The sequence below is a fragment of the Clytia hemisphaerica genome, unplaced genomic scaffold, assembly GCF_902728285.1.
Source record: "Clytia hemisphaerica strain Z4C2 unplaced genomic scaffold, Clytia hemisphaerica genome assembly, whole genome shotgun sequence".
Taxonomy (NCBI): Eukaryota; Metazoa; Cnidaria; class Hydrozoa; order Leptothecata; family Clytiidae; genus Clytia; species Clytia hemisphaerica.
The window spans coordinates 1,288,169-1,309,884 of record NW_027104594.1 but is presented as its reverse complement, the minus strand read 5'-3'; the positions used below and the strand labels follow the sequence as shown (position 1 = coordinate 1,309,884).

The 21,716-nt window shown below is 34.8% G+C and overlaps 1 protein-coding gene, 1 long non-coding RNA gene and 1 pseudogene across 2 annotated transcripts; all 3 read right to left on the bottom strand.

Moving 5' to 3' along the window:
* The window catches only part of LOC136823935 (uncharacterized), a 400,726-nt pseudogene extending 391,519 nt beyond the window's left edge, over window positions 1-9,207 (bottom strand).
* On the bottom strand, window positions 298-1,446 carry LOC136823863 (uncharacterized). The gene is made up of 4 exons (XR_010849078.1): window positions 1,248-1,446; window positions 909-973; window positions 564-648; window positions 298-398 (listed from the first exon to the last, which is right to left on the bottom strand). It is a non-coding gene; the product is annotated as an uncharacterized lncRNA (long non-coding RNA).
* Window positions 9,208-16,694: 7,487 nt separating the features above from the next.
* On the bottom strand, window positions 16,695-17,078 carry LOC136823909 (uncharacterized). The gene has a single exon (XM_067080065.1). It carries the CDS (start codon window positions 17,076-17,078, stop codon window positions 16,695-16,697), a length of 384 nt encoding a protein of 127 aa, XP_066936166.1.
* Between the last annotated feature and the right edge of the window lie 4,638 nt (window positions 17,079-21,716).

Genomic DNA, 21,716 nt, shown 5'->3' with positions numbered 1-21,716 from the left:
AAGATAACTGCTATACATGCGTGATTTATGTGTAATATATAATACAAGTATTACAGGTCCGTGTTATACACGGCACAAAATGCAAAAGCACGTGGCAAGCATGTGGATAGATTTTGACCTTTAAAAAGGTTCTAGACCAATAAAATACCTTCAGAATGATATTTCTAACAATTACAAGTGTTTTTCAAACATTTTCTTTGTCTTTTACAGCAATTAAAGCTGACCTGTCAGCACTGACCTGCGTCCTGTGTCCTGCCTCCTGGGTCCTGTGTCCTGCGTTTCGAACCAACCGCCATATCGACGATTTTTCACAATTTTGAGTTTCAATTCTTCTTCTGTGAGGGTTTCTTTCTCCTTGATGCCTCTCTTTAAATTATTGAAGTAGCGATTGCACGACTCTAAAGGAAAAGATACCATATTTTGAAACAAATGAAGGTTTTCTTTTGGTCACCAATGGCTTAAATGTAGAACAGTTTTTCTATCCACTTTATCCAAGTGCCAAAAGTTAATTAATAAAAAAAGAAAATTTCCTAAAGTAAAACTAAAACAATTTAAGTTCTTACTATTAACAACTTTCATTGGATAATCGTTGAACGGGAGTATCTCATCAATGATTTTCTTTGTAAAACGTTCTCACCGGCATCAAATCTGTAAAAGGAAGATTAATCTAATTATTATTCCATTAAAAAAACTTAATCTACTGGCCTCAACCAAAAGGTGGAAATGAGACAACATTATTTTAAACGATATACAGAGCCAGAAGCAAGAAATAAATAAAATAATTATCAAAAATTAGTGAGCAGCATAAGAGTTTTTTGTTGAAAATTGCTTCATGTCACACTAGTTTTGGACTTAAGATTCCAACCCTGCTTGGGTTTAGAAATAATGACAATATGAAAAATAAATACCGTAGATTAAAGTTCCATTCATCTTCTTCCCCCATTTTGGCCTTGACTGCTTTACGCACCTTGTCCTACAAAAATTAGGAAACTAGATTTAAAACTAACAGAAGACTACATATTTTGTATTTATTTCATTATTTTTTGTTTTATATTTTCCATTAAAAACCAAACATTACTGAAAGTTGAACGAATTGTGCCCCTTGGTAAGTTAAGGCAGATTTTTGGGAAAAGTCCAACAAAGGGCAATTGCTTTAAACAACCCTGACATAGTGGGAAAGAATGCCTTTGAAGAAGATCAGCTAAGACTAGTTAGGGTTAAGCATAGGCACAATAAAATTGATTTACAGAAAGATCAGGAGGTATTGTAGCATCACTTCCTTGAGCTTCACCAGGAATAGTTGCCATCTGCTCGAGGTCATCCATTCGCCATTGAAAAGCTTGAATGATTACATCTTGATCTTTTATTATCTTCTCCAGCGCAGTGAACCTTGCATCATTCTTTTCATGATTATTCTTCACAGTTCTGAAAGAGTAAGAGCAAAAAATTATCAGGAAAAGGGTACACAAAGTAAATTTGCTTCATGCAAGATAGCGGGATCTAAATGAACAGTTCTAAAATTAGGCTTTTTTGTTCAGGACCTTTGTTTATAACATATGGCTTAGTCGAAGTCAATTTATTTATGAGCAGTGTTTTATCCAAATATTAGTTTTCTATTATAATAAGCATTGCCCATTTAAATAAAACACAAGTTGAATTGAAATAAAAATCAAATGTAAAAGAAAAAATGTACCTTAAAAAATCAAAATTAAATTGACCAGAAAACTCTACACACGACAGACGATAAAGGCTGGTGTTGTTGTTGTTATTTAAAAAAAAGCAGTATATCAAAATCATGCCCAATGTTCCAAGCATCTATTTGAACTGTGTGTATGATTTTGATATAAACTGCTTTTTTAAAGATACAAATAAATATACATAGTTTACTCACTTTCTTGGTTCTTTAGTCATTTCTTGATCCATACTGTGTTACTGCTTACTTAGGTCACATTGACTTTTAAAGAAAACTAGCTTATTTGATCGCTTTTTGTAAATAATTGACATTGCGCCACAAACGAGTCAATAAAAATTTCGCGCTAAATGAAAAACGTTCGAATTTTATCTAAAATGGCGGATAAGCTGCGATTATGTCGTATATATACGACATCGGCAAATAGGAATGAAAAACGCGTGTCGGATATATACGACATTGGCAAATAGGAAGGAAATATGCTTGTCAGATGTATACGACATTGGCAAATAGGAAGAAAATATGCCTGTCGGATGTATACGACATTGGCAAATAGGAATAAAATATCCTTGTCGTATATATCCGCCATGCGGCAACACGAGTTAAAATTTGCATGTCGGGTATATACGACATCGGCAAATCAGGTTACTAAAAAAAATTACCCCTCGGGAAATGGATTGGGGTACAAAAACAAGGTACCGGCACGCAAAGGGTAAAGATCAGTATATTTTCGAGATAGCAAAGAGGTTGTTATTTGGTTAGATAATTGCTCAGGCCAAAATAAATGCTGGACCCTTTACACTACCCTAGCTGCATTTGTTAATGCCAGTTTATGTGGTACTGAAGGGCCTGAAAGAATCACCCTCAAGTATTTTACTGTTGGCCACACTTTTATGTCAGCTGACAATTTTCATCGCATGGTAGAAAAGGAAATGAAGGAGATGGAGAAGGTGTGTGACTGGAAAGATTTCGTTGAGTGTGTTTCGAACGTTGGTAATGTTAAAGAAATGGATGTTAAGGACTTTGCTGATTATGAGCATGGCCTTAGTAAAAGCGCGGAATCGAAACAAACAAGACCACTGCTGGATACTGTTTCAGTGGCAGAATTTCGCAAAGGGTCTACGTCATTTTTCTATAAAACATCACACAATAGAAATGAAGAATTCAAAGAAGCTTTGTTCCTGAAAAGGAAAATAAAGGAATCAATTGAAAGCAAATCATACAAAGTTGTTAAAAAATTTTCAAACATATCTTCAGAAATTACAGTAAAGTAGTGTATATTTTTAAAAATTATGGTAGATTTTCAAATATTATATAGTAGATTTTTAAGTATTAGACAATATTTTAAAAAACTATAGTATATTTGCTACAATTTTAGGCTAGATTCATAAGAAATATTTCAAGCACCCTGTATTGGAACTGAAATTACTGTCTATTTAGCTCTACGACATTTTCTGATAAAAGGAAGTAAAGTTACTTACTTCCTTTTATCACAAAACCTTGGTACTCATTTGAAATCTAAACTTCTGACAGGTGGAAGGTCTACCGATTTCGAAATGTCATGTGGTATTCTGCTTGCCACAACCCTTTTATATGTTAATACCTTCTATTAGTAACAAGAATAACTTACTGTGATGTCTCAGAAAGCCTTTTCTTTTCAATACCAAAAAAAAACATGTTTAATCAATTTTCTCAAATTCAAAAATTTGCAGTTACTTCCTTTTGTCATAATAGTTTAGGTATAAACTTATTTCTTTTTTTATGATTTTTGTTGGCGAAAACGTTTAGAACATCCCAGACTTAGTCAAAAATTGCAAGAAAATGAATCGGTGAATCAGAAACCTCTCTATTGTTTATTAACCGTATTAATTATTCGTAAAATGTCCCTTTAAAAATGGCGCCTTTTGCATAAACTAAGATGGCGATTCGACAAAAAACCGCGATAAAAAAGCTCAATTTCAAGCGTTTTAGAGCTGTTTTCTTCCTAAAAATACAGCCCTACAGCAATGTTTTTAATCTGAAAGTTTATATCGCTACTTTGACCGCAATCTTTACTGTTATGTTTTTATTTTCCTTGCATTTTACAGAACGTAGAATCTCTTAGAATCCAGAGTAGCAGTGTGAGTGTCCAGGGTGTCGATTTGTTAGGTTTTTTACATGTTTTTGAAGAGAAAGAGAACGCGAGAGATCAATCTCTCGCTATTAGATTTACATAAACCATTCGTAAGGTAATTGGCCAACAATGGAAAGAGCAAACAAACCATTAGCCCAGAGAGAGGAGAATACACTCTCCGTTCTCTTTCTGTCCTTTTTAAAGTTTGGAGGGAAGCTCACAATTTAAAGACTCTCCGACGAAGCGTTTGGCAGACCTTTTATATCAACTAAACAGAAGTAGAAAAAATATCTCACTCTCTCAATCACGAACTGAAAGGTTTGCAAGGATAGGGCAAGGATATCAAAGAAGAGAGCTCGAAAGGGGGCTTTGTTATCAATCAACATGATTTTGCGAAATATTAATGATAGCATACTTCTTTATTTCAAAGCAACTGATCATACCAATTACTCTCATGAATTGATCAAGCTTTTCTACCAAATTAAGCTAGGTTATAAAAATGATGCATTTCGACTTATATCGGGCTGTTTCATCAATACCCATGGAATCATCGGTCGAAACATAACTTATGATTTTTATTTGAAGCATTTTAGTGGATATTTAAGTTTTTAAGATCTCGACTATGCTAAGGGCGCGGGATTTGGGTTTTTGGAAATTGCGCGATTTTCCGATTTTTTCGAAGGCAACTTCTCTTCTGACTATGACAAAAAGTATCAACGAGTATTGCTTATAATTTAAATTGGAGAAAGAAAATTGATCTTTTATCTATCATTTAGAGAAAAAATGGAGTTTATAATCGAATGTGAATAGCCGTAATATCCGCTCAAAGAGAGGTCCCAAATCAGTGGTTTTCCTTAAAATGCACGGGTTTGAACGACTCTGGAAATTTAATTTTTTTTTTAGGGTGAGGCCCATAATGGAGCCGTTCTGTCAAGGGGTAGGGGCTAATTCTAACGTCTACTAAAGCACAGAAAAATTTAGAGAATTACCAGAAAATTTTATATGCCTTGTCTTTATACGTCTTTATCTTTTATTTCCGACGTCGAATAATTAGCCCCGACACACGGTTAGAAGCGGAATTTATCTGGCTTTCAGGAAAGCCTAAAGTTGCCCTCACGCAATTGTTCTAGGTCTTGCTGTTTTGTTATTAGTGCTACTTCCTACTTTCCCTTTAAAATTCAACAAAACTGCTAGAAATTTGAAAATCCAGACCAGATGAATGAGGCGCGCTGATTGGCTGATGAGTCTTACCCCCCGCGAAGATCTGTATTCAAAATGGAATCGGAAGCGGGAATTGGTAAATTCACAGATTTTTAATGGCTGGTGGTGTTGAAAGACAGGTATGCATGATAGTTTATCTTCTTCATACTGTCTTTGAATAAAAGTTGTATGTTGCAGAAACAGATTCTTCATTGACTCAAAATTTGGAGCATAAAGAAACAAAAAATCTGATGTTTGTGCAGCTTTTGACAGGCCAAACACAATGAGTGAAAATAAAAACAAAAAGTGGCTTTGCTTGCAAACTTCTATCTATCTATCTATTTAATTAAGTAGCATTAGGCGTGAGCCCATATTCGCCACATATAAAATTTAAAGTTTAAAATAAATATTATTGTTATAATGTACAAGTTTTATTAAAATTAAGGGAAAGAATATAAATACTAGAGCAAGAGTTAAACAAAGTTAACTAAGGCTAAGACTAAGGCTATAGTACTTAATAAGAAAAGTGATATGAAAAATGAATTAATGTGCTAAGTAAAATTTTTTATTCATATACAAAATAAAATAAAATAAAACTCCTTCCTAGTATTGAGTAAACCTCAGAAATAATGCAAGAGATTAGTAGATGCTAAGCAGGAATGAATGAAATAATGGCACAAAGATTGTTCTAGAAGAAGGTGCTAAGACTTGGCACAAAGATTGTTAAGGTGCTAAGACTTGAAAGTGGAAGTAAAGATTCATTGTAAGGCTATAGCTGTAAAAGTATATAGTTAGGATAAATGAGATTTAAATATGTTTTAGAAGTTCGTCAGAAAATGTTGTTAAGTTATCATTCATGGTCACTTCATTTGGAAGTTCGTTCCACCAGTCAATGGTGGTAGGGATAAAAGAGTTGGAATACGCCAGGACTCTACCACGCACTTGTTGGAACCTGTTGCTTATTCTTGCTCGTTTGGGCAAGAAGTCTTTTGGTAGGGAAATCTTTTCATTAACAATCTTGTGAAGCATGAGTAAATTGTTTTTCTTACGACCGAATTCAAGGGATTCCCAGCCAAGATCGTTGATCATAGTTGTGGGGCTGGATTTCCAGGACCAGTTGGAGTAGGCGAAACGCGCAGCTTTTCGTTGGACTTGCTCCAGTTGTTTAGTGAGGCTTTCGTTGTTGACTGGATTCCAGACGGAGGATGCATAATTAAGAATGGGTTTCACGTAGATCTTGTATGCCTGGGATTTGATTGTTCTGTTGCAGCCTCGGAGGTTTCTCTGTAGGAAGTTGATGATTTGGTTCGATTTTTTACATATGTTAGCCACATGAATATTCCATTTTAGTTTTTTATGGATTTCGACTCCAAGGTATTTTGCAGAGTCAACTTTATCGAGGGTTTCATTGTGAATACTGTATGATGTTTTCAAGGGTTTCGTTTTGTTTGTAATTGTCAAGACCTTGCATTTTTTGGGGTGAAATTCCATGTTGAAATCTTTTTCCCATGCTTGGAGACTGTTAAGATCTTGCTGAAGGATGAGGGCATCGTAAATTGATTTGATAATTCGATATAGGTAGGCGTCGTCTGCGAATAGTCGAAGCAAGGAGAGAACAGCTGATGGCATGTCGTTAATATAGACTAGGAACAATAGAGGTCCTAAGACGGTTCCTTGTGGGACTCCTGAGGTAACATTTGATTTCTCTGAAGATTTGCCATTTAAGATTACTTGTTGAGTTCGTCCTGATAGAAATGATTGGATCCAATTGAGGGATTTACCCTTGATACCGTAGTGGGCGAGTTTGAGGCAAAGTTTTCGATGATCAACTTTGTCAAAAGCTTTGCTGAAATCTAGCAATATGGTGTCCATCTGATCCCCGTTGTTGAGAGCTTTGGCAAAATCATTGACAGCGATAAGCAGTTGCGATTCGCATGACCTTTTCTCTCTAAAACCGTGTTGGGCCTCAGTGATGGCATTGTGTTTGTTAAGATGTTTAATGATGTTGCTATATATAATGTGTTCTAATGTTTTACATGAAATGCTCGTTAGTGAGACTGGTCGGTAGTTCTCTGGCGAGCAGCGGTCTTTGTTTCCACCTTTGTAGATTGGTGATACGTGGGCATGAAGCCAGTCTTTTGGAAGCTCTCCTTTTTCGAGTGAAGTTGAGAATATGAGTTCTAAAGCAGGTGTAAGTTCCTCAGCAAACTCTTTCATGAATCGTGAAGAAATGTTGTCTGGACCAGGGGCTTTATTTGGTTGAAGTTTATTTAGAAGGGATTTGATGCCATTAGAAGAAATCGCTATGTCGCGCATTGTATCTTTGATCTCTGGTGTTTCAATTTTTGGGTTGTTATTGTCGGGTACTGAGAATACACTACAGTATTGCTGATTGAGGACATTAGCTTTTCCTGAATCGTCGATAATAAAGACCCCCTTGTTGTCTTTTAGTGCTGATATTGAAATGCTGTCTTGACGTTTGCTTTTTATGTATGAGTAAAACTTTTTAGGGTTAGAATCATCATCAAATACTTTTTCTTGTAAGAATTTGTCATGAGCAGCCTTGCATTCTTTCTTGTAGTCTTTAAAGGCTGTTTTGTATTTGTCCCAATCAGTGCACATTCGAGTTCGTTTGGCTCTCCTGTAAAGTCTCTTTGTTCTTTTTAGTAAACGGTTGCAAGTCCTGTTGAACCAAGGTTGGTTGAAACGTGGCGAGCTTAGTTTTGATGGGATATCATTCATAGTTGATTCTACGATACCTTTGAAGTCTGACCATTGGTTTTCAACTGTGTCGTTTTTGAAGTTTTCACAGAAGAAGTTTACTTTTGTAACAAGTGTTTCTTTTAGATGTTGAATGTTGGCTCTCCCCCATAAGTAGATGGTTCTAGGTGTTGGTTTAATACGACGGGGGTGACACAGTATGTCAATTGATGGGATGCTTGTGTGGTCGCTGATCCCTGGAAGGTCTTCAATGCAGGTTACCAAAGACGGATTGTTTGTTAGGATAAGGTCAAGACAATTTTCATTTCGTGTAGGGAAGTTGACGAGTTGTTCAAGGTTGAGGTTGTTCATTAATTCAAGGAAAGTTTCATTGATAATTTTAGCATTTTGGTAGGTAGTTATCAAATTCATGTCCCAGTCGATATCTGGTAGGTTAAAATCTCCACCAAACCAGAGAGAGTTTTTCTTGTACTTGGACGAGATAGTTTGGAAGTCTTCTCCCATTTGTTGTAGGTACGATAGTTTAGTTTCGGGTGGTCGATAGGCTGCACATAGTATTATAGGCTTTCGGAAGGTTTCAACTTTTACTGCGATGAGTTCTGTTGTTTTAGATTTATACACCTCTTCACAAATAAGATTGTTTTTATATATAATCATGACACCACCCCATCCGTCATCACGGTCATTTCGAAAGGATTCATAGCCTTTTGGAAGAAATTCATTGTCTTTAAGGGCTGGATCTAGATGTGTTTCAGTACAGAGAACTATATCAGTTTTTGAATCAAAAAGCACCTTTGCAAAAGCTTCCTTTTTACCCCATATACTCTGAAAGTTAATAATCAAGATGTTAAGTGACTTAGCTTTAACTTTTGGGGGTCTTTCCTCGCTATCAGTGGATGAGGTTGATGATATGGTGCTGTCAAAGATGGAATCTCCAACGTTTGGTAAACCACATTTTAAACAAGACCATGAAAGTTCCTTGTGTGCAACATATAGGTCAAAAATAAGATCGCTCATACCAATACATGAAGAATGGTGCCATTGCATGCACACATCACAAGAAATGTTATTTCCACGATTGGTTACTGCCTTTTGACAAACGCCACATGGGTACTTTGGTGTGCGTACCATTTTGTTCAAGTTTCATCAATCAAGTGTTGTAATGAACTTTTCGCTTCAGAAAAGCACAGGTTGATCGCATCCCTGGTGATGCTGACTTATTGATGGGTGTAACACAGCATTTACCCATGAACTTTTTGCTTCAGGAAAGCACAGGTTGATCGCAACCCTGGTGATGCTGGCTTATTGATGGGTTTTACAGCATTAACCCTTGAACCATACTTTTTGAAATTTTATATTTTTATATTCTATTTTGTATTCTCCTTCTTGTTATGTTTTCTCTAAAAAAGAAGAAAGGCTTCTCCCACGACACAGGTTCAGCCTTATTCACTAATTCTTAATGGAGTGAATTTTTTTATCTTCATAATCAAGGCCTACTTCTATATCAGTTGTTTTTATTTCTGTTCATTCTGATTATTAGGTAGTATCATTTTACAGGATAATCTTACATTTGTATTTCAGATCTGATTAATGGAAAAAATATTTTGTCTGTGCGTTAAAAATAGATATGAGCAATCATGTATATACAAAAATTGTCTGTTTTCTCCTTGAATCTTGAATCCTGTTTCTTGAATATACTGCAATTACGGTATAGAAAAATTGTAAATATAATGCTTATACTGGAATTGCAGTAAAAAAAATTTATCGCCATTGAGAGGGATTTCCCCTCATCGTTCATCGATTTAAATCGATAGATATCACATCGACTATCAGTTAACGATTAAAATCTATAATCGATAGCTAATCGAGGTTAAAATTGTAAAAATCGATTAGTGATCGATTAGTTAACAAAAAATTCATAAATCTTTGAGGGGAACTAATTTTTGCCTGGGACCTAAGCCCAGCCCAGGCTGACGCTATGCCAAAGTTTGAATGCACGATGCACGATGGAATGCAAGCTAATCTATTTCCACTACCTATCACATATGACACCCTATGGTGTAAACTGGAATTGAAACCCAACCTGGTAAAACTGTTATGAATGCTGTCATTTTTATTTTTTTCAGGCTCTGTTCCTGATATATTATGGGAATATCTGATTTTGAACCAGTCTGAACAATTTTTTAATCATTTTTTGCTGGGTAAGACTTTTTTCTTGTAGAAATTTTGAGATTTTTGGAAGTTTTTATGGGAGTGTGGGACTTGATCAACATGTGAGAATGTTCAGCATACTTTACTTACTACCTGGTGGTCTACTGGCTATGACACCCATTTCTATGGTGTGAACTGGGATCGAAACCCAGCCTGGTAAAACTGTTATGAATGCTGACGTTTTCATTTTTTTCAGGTTCTGTTGCTGATATTATCAGAATATCTGTTTTTGAACAGTTTTTATTGTTTTTCGTTGGGTAAGGCTTTGTTTTTTTTTTATTTTGAGATTTTTGGAAGTTTTTTTATGGGAGTGTGGGATTTGATCAACATGTGAGAATGTTCAGCATAACTTTACTTACTACCTGGTGGTCTACTGGCTATGACACCCATTTCTATGGTGTGAACTGGGATCGAAACCCAGCCTGGTAAAACTGTTATGAATGCTGACATTTTCATTTTTTTCAGGTTCTGTTGCTGATATTATCAGAATATCTGTTTTTGAACAGTTTTTTATTGTTTTTCGTTGGGTAAGGCTTTGTTTTTTTTTTATTTTGAGATTTTTGGAAGTTTTTCTTATGGGAGTGTGGGATTTGATCAACATGTGAGAATGTTCAGCATAACTTCACTTACTACCTGGTGGTCTACTGGCTATGACACCCATTTTTATGGTGTGAACTGGGATCGAAACCCAGCCTGGTAAAACTGTTATGAATGCTGACATTTTCATTTTTTTCAGGTTCTGTTGCTGATAATATTATCAGAATATCTGTTTTTGAACAGTTTTTATTGGTTTTCCTTGGGTAAGGCTTTGCTGTTTTTTTGGAAATTTTGAGAGTTAAGGGAATTTTTATTAAGATAGATTCTAACTAGGCGATCTTCCATTGGATAAATCCTTGTTTTAGCCAAATTTTGGGAAATTGACTGAGAAGAAATGCTTTTTTATTTTCGTTTATCCTTTAGAGGGCAAATAATTTAAGTACTTTCTGTGAAAATGTCTCTAGCGCTTTCCTATCTGGAATTATATTGATTCCGATTTAGAGAGATCTCAACCGGGATAGGGACCTCTCGAAAACAAAAGTGCCCAATAACCTGGCAATAACTGGTGAACAGTTTGATGTATCAAAAAACTTTTTTATCTACTTTTACATTGCTATAAGGAGACTTCATATACCAAATTTCATCTCCTTAGGAGCACTACTTATAACTTAGGATATAAAGGACATTAGTCAAATTAATCCCGATTTTACAAAAGTTCTAATAAAAGATGAATTAAACCAACTTTTGGTTATGAATGCTTTTTATTTTTACAGACATGTCTATCTTGGACCCTGGTACTTGTGGCTTTGTAAAAATTGCAACATTTTTATCTTTAAAAGATTCGGATTTTACCGTTAGTCATGCTGTTTTTGAAAGGTTATATTTTATTGATATTAGCATAAATTTGGTAGCTTTTTATGTTGAAGGTTGTGAATTCAAATGCTAATTAATATAGGATGGTAAATGCTAACATATTGATCACCAATTTTTAATATGAAACTTGAAGCCTCTTTTACAAAAGCAATAGAACTTGCTTCCATATTGTTTACATTATTATGCAAATGATTTTCTATTCTCTTTCAGTGTTTCTGGGCTCTTTTCAACAACTATAGGCTTCACTATTGAATATGGCACTTTCTCTCGAAATTTTCCAAAAATTAAAGATCAAATTCAACTTCTTGGTAAAAGATCAGCAACAGAAAGAGCTGAAGTTTTATCACTCTTCAGTAAGGAAAACTGGCTAAGTATGAGAAATGTTCAAAAGATGAAACATTCTGTGTTTGAGTGTATGGGATGCATCAAAAATGATAATTTTAGACCAGCATTGGCATTGTTGATTAACAAGAAAAACAATTTAGCTGTTAAAAAGGCTACAAGACTAGAAATGTTTAAGGAGGTTAAACAAAATGAAGCGAAAGTTAAAACACGAAAGATTAACAAAGTTACAAAAACAATGAAAGAACAGATTGTGAGGGAAGTAAAGAAAGACATTGAAAAGCAGGATGCTGAAACAGCTGTTGTTAGGTTAGTTCTCTAAAGTATGCTATAAACTCTTAAAAATTCAAAATTAAAAATTTCAGGGGCTTAGGATAGATTTTTAGATTGATCTGGATTAATTCAAATGTTGGAACTAAATGTAAAATTACAGAGATTAATAATTAGAAAGTTGTCTGTTGTAGGTTGAGTTGAGTTTCTTTTTAATGGAGATTAAAATAGGATTGAGATTTGAGCTAGATAAACTTGATCCCAACAGCAAGATATACCTTATCGGTAGAAAATTCGTCGGTGAAAAGTGACGAAAAAATCGCTTGGTTAAGAATTTGTCATTTAGTCTTTATTTATTACGATTTGAAAATAATATATTGTTTAAATTTTATAGAAGTCTCGGGGGTTATGTCTCCAGATCTCATCGAAACGCCCTGAGGAAAATAAAATCTCTTGAGCCGATCGAAAAGGCAATCGAAAGAACTCAAAAGCAAAAAGAAATGATTGCAAGTGGAGAAAAGCGACCTCATAACTCTGTTGGGAACCTCAGTAACCACTCATGGGATCGTGATGGGTGTATCGAAAAGGTTTGCAAACTAATAGACATTTAATTGAGTCCCTCTTATTGCCATTTTTCGAAAATTTGAGCTAAATTTACATAGTTATTTGGACCTACCCCGGTGAAACCCTACCCCTACAGGTCTACTTTTCTTTATTTGAAAAATTTTAACTTTTTTTATAAGCACATGCTGCTTGGCCAAAATATGCCCAATTATATGTGTAGGCAGCAATGAAGTATAAGCCCGAAGGACTAGAAGTCAATCTCCTTGGTAGGATTTGAAGCCAACAAATCCTACCAAAGTTGCGCGGCCTTGAGCGGCTCGCCTGGGTTTTACACAAATGACAGATTGAAACTAAAATTTACCGCTAAAAAAATATCAATTGTAAACAAAGGAATTGCTAGATTCAATCTGTCGTCAAAAATACGGCTTCACTTTTTCTTGCCTGAGAAAGGTTAGAGATTGAACTCTAGCCCTTCGGGCTTTAAACTCAATGGTAAGCAGGTCCATAAAAGTATCACTTGTTCCTCTTGCGTCCAGGGTCGTAAAAAGACTCTAAAATCATGAACATATATAATTTTTTTCCTATTCAAAACTGTTATTTCTAGGTTAATTCGCTTCCGGAAGATGAGCCGCCTAACTATACTAAGTTGAGCAGCGAATACAATCTAAAAAATCACGTGACAGGTTTGACATGTTTCTTTGACAAATATAAAATGTTTTCAATCTATAGAAAAGGGAACAAGAATCAGCAAGAATAATCCAATACAAAAAGGGGATTTCAGTAATAGTTTCCAAAAACTTTAAATGCAGGTTTGTGCTTGCAATAGACGATTTTTAAGAACCAGTTTTAGCTGAGGGTCAGTTTTTCTAAATTTTTCGAAATTTTCAGCTTTGATGTTTATAAAACACCCCTGTCTCAGTGCCCCGGTAGAACTTTTTCCCTCAGTGGGGATGAAAATTTCTATCAAAATGCCAATGGGGATAGAAAATCTATTGTTTCCTGCTCGAAAATTCCAGCGGGGATGGTTTTGAAGTGCAATTTTTTAACACTGATCAGTTTCAAATCAGAACTTCAATTTTTATAGAAATTTAAACAACTTTGCTTAGTAACCTGATATTTTTTAAGCATTTATTAAGAAAACATCCAAAAATAGCTGCATTTTTAGCATTAATTGGTATCAAGTTTTCGGTATTTTACGATTTTAGGTAAAGCCCCTGAAAATGGAGGTCAAGTTATAAAGGCACTTCTTTTACAACACAAGGTGGATTTAAATCGTTTCAATTCCTCTACTCCGAATCAAGAAATAATCCGACGTGCTAAAAGAAGGTAGTTTGGTTAATCCTTCATAAGACAAGTAATACTAATGTGCCAGTACTTTTTTGATTTTCATTACGTTTTTCTAAAATTTTAGTCATGTGATTAAAAAATATTATCTTATTTCCAGATCATTAGATACTAAAGTCAGTCTACCGATGGAAATGACAGATAAAAAATTGATGGAGGAGTTGAAAAAAGACGTAGAAAATGTATGTCGCATACCTTTTTAATACCTTTTTCCAAAGAAAATTATAATCCTTTACAAAATATTTACTTTCGAAAAAACTAAATTAGGTTTATAATCATTCTAGTCTCAAACTATATTGGATGAAATATATTTCCGTACAACTTAAACATTTACAGGGAAAGTATTCATTTGGAGAACTCATCATTCCTCAAGAATATGAAAAACTTGTTATGAAAGGGAAGGAAATTAAGATCGAAACATTCAAAACTTCAGGTACAAAACTTTTTATTGACTAAAAAAGGCCCTTTCATTAATTTTTTCGAGTAATTCCCTCGCTTGGAAACGATTACCAAGGTGATTGCATCTCTTCCAGAGTATTCAACTCTTGCTTTTATATCTGGGAACAGTTAGAAATGTTCATTCGAATCAAAACATAAATGACCATTGAAATTGAAACCTAATTTGCTCTGTTTTGCTCAAAAGTAGATAAATAAAATGAAATTAATAAAATTAAAACAAAAATTTTTAGGTCTAAAATTTACCATCCAAGAAATCAGAGAAAAGATGACAAAAAGAACAGCCCAGTATATGCGGGTGCAAAAAGATTCTTTTTATGAAAACGCCACATATGAAGATTTAGAAAAGGAATTTGTTAGAATAAATGAAGAATTTGAGCGACCAAATACAAGAGAAGAGTTGGCCCGTCAATTGAAAATTTTTCAAAGGCAAAGATTTTTGGCATGTTGGCACGATGGTTCGACTATTTCAAACGCTGCCCATCTTCTTGTCATGTTTTGTCTGGTGTACGATCAAGCGATATTTTACACTGACATCGAGTACTCGACAAAATTTGGTAATTCATAGTGCTATTTATACAAAGGATGCTCTAATAATAAATAAAATGTCTAAATACAAAGCATTCTACATGGTATCAAAAATGAATTCAGATACCAATTCAAAATTCACGGCTTATATTGGGTTATTCCAGAAAAATTTACCCCCATGTTGTGAAGATCATTTTTGAAAGGCCACACCCCCTGGATTTTTGCCAAAATATTCATGACCCCCTTGTATTTTTTAGCCAATGTTTTAGCTACCCCCTTGTATTTTTGCAAACGAAGTAGGAATCCTTGTCCTTTTTTAAATTTGTGAAATCAGTCAAAATACAACCCTCGTCAAATCTATTTCACGCATTTTATGTCGTTACCTTGATTAAAATTTTGTTTCAAGGTAAAGAAATTTCAGTTCAAGGCCGAGTAGAAAGACCTGAGATATATATTCTCGCACGGACACGATCTACTACGCAACACCAGCTACGCTATAGCAATCTTCGCCTGAGAGATATTATCGAATTGTCAACCAAACCTGTTATACATGATGGAAAAGAGTTTCGCGATATTTTACGGTTCTTCAAAGGTACTATGAATCATTTATTAAAAATATTACTTCAAAATCCCAAGTGTTCTTTGATAAGAATTACGAAATTGATCTGCAGAATGTCTGAAAAATAGAGACAAGACAAGACAAGACAAGACATACACCTTCCCAAAAATGGGAATAGGCCCTAACCTAAGTCAGAGATCACTGCACAATATACTACATAAACTATAAAAATAAATAATGAAAATAAATAACTAAAGAATAAATGACTGCTATTAAAATAAAAATCTACGAAATATTGTTAATCAACTTCCACCATCTCAGTCTATCAGAGGCAATCACATACCAATTACATTTATCAATACCAGCTTTTTTCAAACATTTAGAAATAGATCTACCATATGTAAACTTTGGACAACCTCTGGGCCTTTTAGATCGAACCCAACAAGATATCATTTTTCTCGGTAACCTTTCCCACGACATACGCATTACATGACCAGCCCATTGTAATTGCTTTTTTACAACATACAAATCAATCGATTTTAAAGATAACTTTTCGAACATAGATAACAACGTAAGCCTTTCCTGCCAAGCCCGAAAGCGATTGGTGTGGCACATAACACGAACACATTGATGATGAAATCTCGATAATAACTTAAATAACTTTTCTGTAACACACCAACATTCAGCACCATACAAGAGTATGGGTAAAACAAAAGAAGAATAAACTTTTCCCTTTGTGACATAATCGACACTACAGGAGCTGAAAATCGATTTTCTCAGTGCGCCGAACGCATTTCCCGCTTTACGAATACGTGTTTCAATCTCGAGGTCATCCGTACCATTTGTTGTAATGATACTTCCTAAATATGCGAACTGGCTAACGATTGGGATGTATCGGTTATTGGTTAAAATGATGTCAGAGAAATCAGCTTTATCGTAATCTTCTCGCGATTCGTAAAGAGAAGGTGCCTTGGCACAGAAGAGCAATTCCGTTTTTGAGCTTTGACGAGGCTCTGTTACTCCGGTGTGGATTTCTGTACCAAAGCGAGAAAAGTGGTGAACTAGTGATTGCGTCTCAACAACAGCATCATGACGATTATCGAATACGACTGCAGTATCATCTGCATATTCTGAATCAAGCAACGAAATTGGTTCTCCACGTGCTTTGAACGATCTACCTGTCATTTGAGCATCATTTTTGGTCATGAATACACAAGGAGTGGCAGAACATTTTATTCTCCAACTACTGATGGTTGCTGTGATGAAGAACGTGAAGAGCATGGGGCCTAGGACATCCCTTGTTTAACACCGATACTATTGTTGATGGGATCAGTGATGAAGTTGTTGTCGATTTTAACAGCAAATGTCTTGTGTAAAGCAGTTAGGAGGTTCACAAGTTTAGGTGGCACACCGTACTTCAGTAAAATGCCCCATAACAATTTTCTGGGCACTCTGTCAAACGCTTTGACTAAGTCAAGAAATAACACCCACGACTCCAGTCCATGCTCACTCCTTTTCTTAATTGCGGATTTGATTGTGAAGACAGCGTCAATGCAGCCACGTTTTGGTCGGAAGCCGCATTGTTGCTCATGATCTAGCTGCTCTTCTATCGGAAGCAATCGGGCGTGTAAAATGTTAGCAATGATTTTGTATGTAATTTCTAACAACATTATCCCACGATAGTTTTTGGGTAGTGATAAGTCACCTTTCTTTGGGAGTACAATCAGTCGACCGATGTTCCATTCATTCCATTCAAAAATAGAGAATGACAAAACATATCGTTAAGTAGAGTACTTTAAATCTAATATTCCACTTTCATATCTGTTTTGATTTTCTCCTTTTCTTTCGGATTTATCAGTTCCTATACCTCGTTGATTGTATCTATATTCTACCAAATCATAATTATAACAACTATAAAAATGATAATCATTTTTTTCATTAAGGAGATGCACCCGCGTGTCAGCTGGAAAGTGGGAACCAAAAAGGGGGAGATTATTTTTGTTGGGGGTGTGACATGGATGCTCGAAGAATTAAAGATTCGCAATATGTAGCTTACTGCCCGAAAAAAACCCTATCTTCTACAATCGAAAGATTAAAATCGACAACGTAAGTACTTTTTTACTTAATCTTAATCTTATAATTTCTAATGGTGTTGGAACCAGCCTAATGAATCGAGCACTGCTTCCTGCTGAAGAATTTTCTGCCAATAAGCCTAGGTAAGTTTTATCCTCGTATATAATGTATTGTCGCATACCTTTCTAATATCTTTTTCCAAAGACATTTATAACCCTTTGTCAATAAACCTATGCAAATTATCCTCTTTTCAAAATCTCTTGCGCAATATAGGCACGGAAGCAAATCAGTGAAAAACCATTCTGGTATCCTGGATGGCATATCAAAAGTTGATATTATTGACGACCTTCGTTTGCGCAAAGTCAAGTTCAGTATGGATGAGCCACAAAAAAACCTTTTAGAAAGGCTGAGGAAGGAAATAGCTGGAACCCATCGCATGCCCGCTCCCTTATTTGAGGACCCAGAAATGACACTAGGTACTTTTTCAGCTATCACATAGTTCCGATACAGGGCACCCTGACCCCTGTGTAAATACCTGGGTGGAACTTTTTTTATTCAGTTTTGGCAAATATTTTCTGTGGGTGGAGAGTCATAATGAATCTGTAATGCTTTGGAGCTCAGGTTTTTTAGTAGCCTAATCCCTAAATCTAACAAAAAATCATAAAATAATTTACACAGTATGCCCTAAAAAGGTCATGTGTCAAACAGATTTATCGTTTTTCAAGACCTAATTCGAAACGTTTGAATTTTTCACTAAACTCTGCCTACATATAATTTTTTTTTACTTCTGTTTGACACACAACTTATTTCAGAAAGATACTATGTATTCAAATCAAATTAACAACCACCATGTATATCGTCTCATTTAAGCTGAAGCCCATCTTGAAAGGTATGAAGTATTGAACGTAGAACCACTTCACACTGTGATGGGTAATCTGAAAAACATCTACGACATGCTTTCTGTCAGTCTTCCGAAGGAAAAGAAGGCAATCTTTGAAAATGGAAAAGACGCGTCATTTTCTTCAAAAGAAGCAAAAAGAGGAGTTGACTACAGACGAAGCGTTGTGGACCTCACCATCTACATGCAGGATAAGATTGATAGTCAATTCTACAACATCCTGCGTAACTTGGTTGAAATTCAGGAAATATTGTACGGTAAAGAAGAAAGTAGAAGTTCTAAGAAGATTCTACGCATGTACAATCTCGCGTTCCTGAACGATTATCATTCGAAACAAATTCTCGATACATCAAAAACGAAAAAAATGACGGATCGGCGTTTGTTTGGTCAATACTTCCACAACATAACTAGCCATGCAGCTCCCCAACTCAGGATAATGCCATTAGCATCGGCTCACACAGAGCACGAAGAAAGAGCTTTTAATTTCTTTAAAGTTGTCAGTAAAAGAACGTCCAATCACCATCCTGATAACGTTCTTGGGAATGGATGGATCCGTCTTCAAGTTCACGAAGAGTTTCAAGCAGCAGCGTCTTATGAAAAAGAGAAAAAAGACAAAACTCAGAAATACGTTGAAAAAAATGCCAATGAGCTGTCAGAGCCGGAAGACACCATCGTTCCCTTTCAGGTGTTTAGTCCTTAATTTTTCAGCTTTTACCCTTAACAAAGATAATATCTGGTCACTTATTTCAGCTGCTTATTAGCATATTATACAGACAAATCACCATTAAAGTACAAAATTTTCACTTTCATTTGCGAAATGTAAACAAACTACCACGTCGTAAGGTGTTTTGAAAATGATATAGCATTTTCAGATTAAAAAAAAACGATTTTACTTTTTTTGTCAGGTGCTGATCGAGAAACCCTTTCTCTGGCAATCTCACCTAGAACAGATCGCAGATTTTCTTGAGATTGATGGCGTTTGGAAAGAAGTTGATGAAGGAATAAAGTTTTTCGATGTCTCAGGAAAGTTTATAAAAAACTTACATCATTTTCGAAGTTGGACCATGGAAGAAGAACGGGAGTTTGTCAACTCAAAATGGAAATCACTTGATCCAGTTAGAGTTCCAGCATTTGTTCTGAAAGAAGAAGGGAAGGGAATGAGGACAGTCCTGTCAACATTGAATCACCCAAATCCGTTTCAGGCAAAGGTATATGTCATTTTAAACCAATAAAAAAAAGACTCAAATAAATAGAAATTGATGAGATTCAGAAATAATATTTACCTAATCTATTTTTGTGCAGAAGAATGAATTTCCATGAAAGTTATGTCCTTCTTTATCATCAGGCTAAAGATCTCAACGAAACACCAATCCATTTTGTCACTGAAGAAACAGATGCAATGGATGTTGAAGAAGAAAATCAAATCAAGATTCCAGTAACACCGATCACACCAGTGACACCAATATCCAACCTGAATATAAATGGTAATATTTTTTTATTATTATTTTCAAAAGCACACTAATAATACGAGCAGACTAGAGTAATTACCATTTTCAGTGAGCCTAAAATTTCTAAGTGATGTGCAAATCTGTTTTCTTATTGATCTCTAATCTGATCAAAAATTCATATTTTCAGCTGATGATTCTTCAATGGATATTACTCCTGTTTCAACACATACAAAAACTAAAATTTTTCCTGCGCAAAAGAGAAGTGCAGGTAGTATTGCATGCAATTTTTCATTCAAAACTTCATATTATATTGATAATTTGAATGTTTTAAAAAGATTAAGAAATATTGTATATAATGTATTTCGTTTACTTTGGACTGTTCTTTTCTCATTATTTTCTCAATCTAATCAAAAATTAAACATATTTTCAGCTGATGATTCTTCAATGGATATTACTCTTGTTTCCAAACCCGCTGAACCCGCAGAAACTAAAAACCCTGCGCGAAAGAGAAGTGCAGGTGAATAGTGAATTTTTCATTCTATAAAACTTCATATTATATTGAACCTTTATAAACAATTTTCATGATTAGTCTTTTTTCATTAAAATCAAACGCAACAATAACTTTCTTAATGTTTTGTAGCAAAAATTTGAGCTTCTGTCAATCAACCTGATTCAACTAGTGTTAAGTATACTGAGAAATTTTTTTTTATTCTGTAGAAAACATACCGATGGCAATGTCAACACCACGAAGCTCGAAAAGAAAGTTTGAAGAAAGTATTGATGATAAAGAAAGTATTGATGATGAAGAGAGTATTCATGATGAAGAATGTAATTTCTGATTTTTTTGTTTAATATTCCCACTTTCATGATTAAAATCTAATCCAGCTAAACCTATAATTAGTTAATTCAATTGTATGATTGAAATATCTAAATAGTTTAAGTGAAATTAAAAAAACTTCTACTTTTAGCGCCCAGTGGTAATGTCACTATCATAAGAAAAACCCAATCAAAAACATCTTTAATACTGGAGAAAATTTTGGGAAAGTGTCAAGTCATTGATGAGTATTGTAAAGAGAGAATCCGATTCAAAAGTTCAGCCGGCAACCCATCAAAACTCAAGAGGCTTGAGGCAGCAATCGAGGTGAAATTGAAAATAAAATGGATTGACACGAAAAATGCCATAAACCAATTGAATAAGAAAGCCCTCAAGGAGTCGAAAGACCTTTTGTGCACAAGACCGAAAGATGATGGGGAATATAATAATTTACTTGACAATTTGTCTATCCTTAAGAGATTACGAGACCATTTTAATTTTTAATTTCTATGACACTAGTTATTTTTTGTAATAGATATATAATTAATATATTATTAGGCCAGGGTCACAAACTGATTTGCTTTCTATTTTAAAAATCCCACCCTTTTCTAGTCAGAAAGTCAGAAATCTGTTGGGATTTCTTAACCATATTATTCAAAGAATTTTGTAGATTCGAGCTTCGTCAGGGTTTTGATCATTGAGTGTTTAAGATTCCTATCTGCAATTTCTCTAAGATTTTTTGCGTTAAAAAGTGCTTCATATAATTGTTTTTTGTGCCGTCGCGATATCTAAAAATACATATTGTAGTTGTAACTTTGCACACTCTATGACTCTTGCTTGCCGTTTATGTTCATAGCACATTTTCCACTGATTTTAGATGCCGACCCACCAACTGACTCATATTTTTGTGCTGCAAATGAGGCGAGCACAACTTATATGTGATCCAGGCAGGCCTTATTCAATCTCAAATATTTTTTAAACTTAAATTTCAATTTTATTTCCTTTACTGTAAATTTCAATGTAATATATACATTCATTTCCAAGTCCAGATTCCATGACCATGTGCCACAATTGC

Coding starts and splice junctions, on each gene's coding strand:
- LOC136823909 (XM_067080065.1), bottom strand. CDS start 17,078: ATGTTGTTAGAAATTACATACAAAATCATTGCTAACATTTTACACGCC.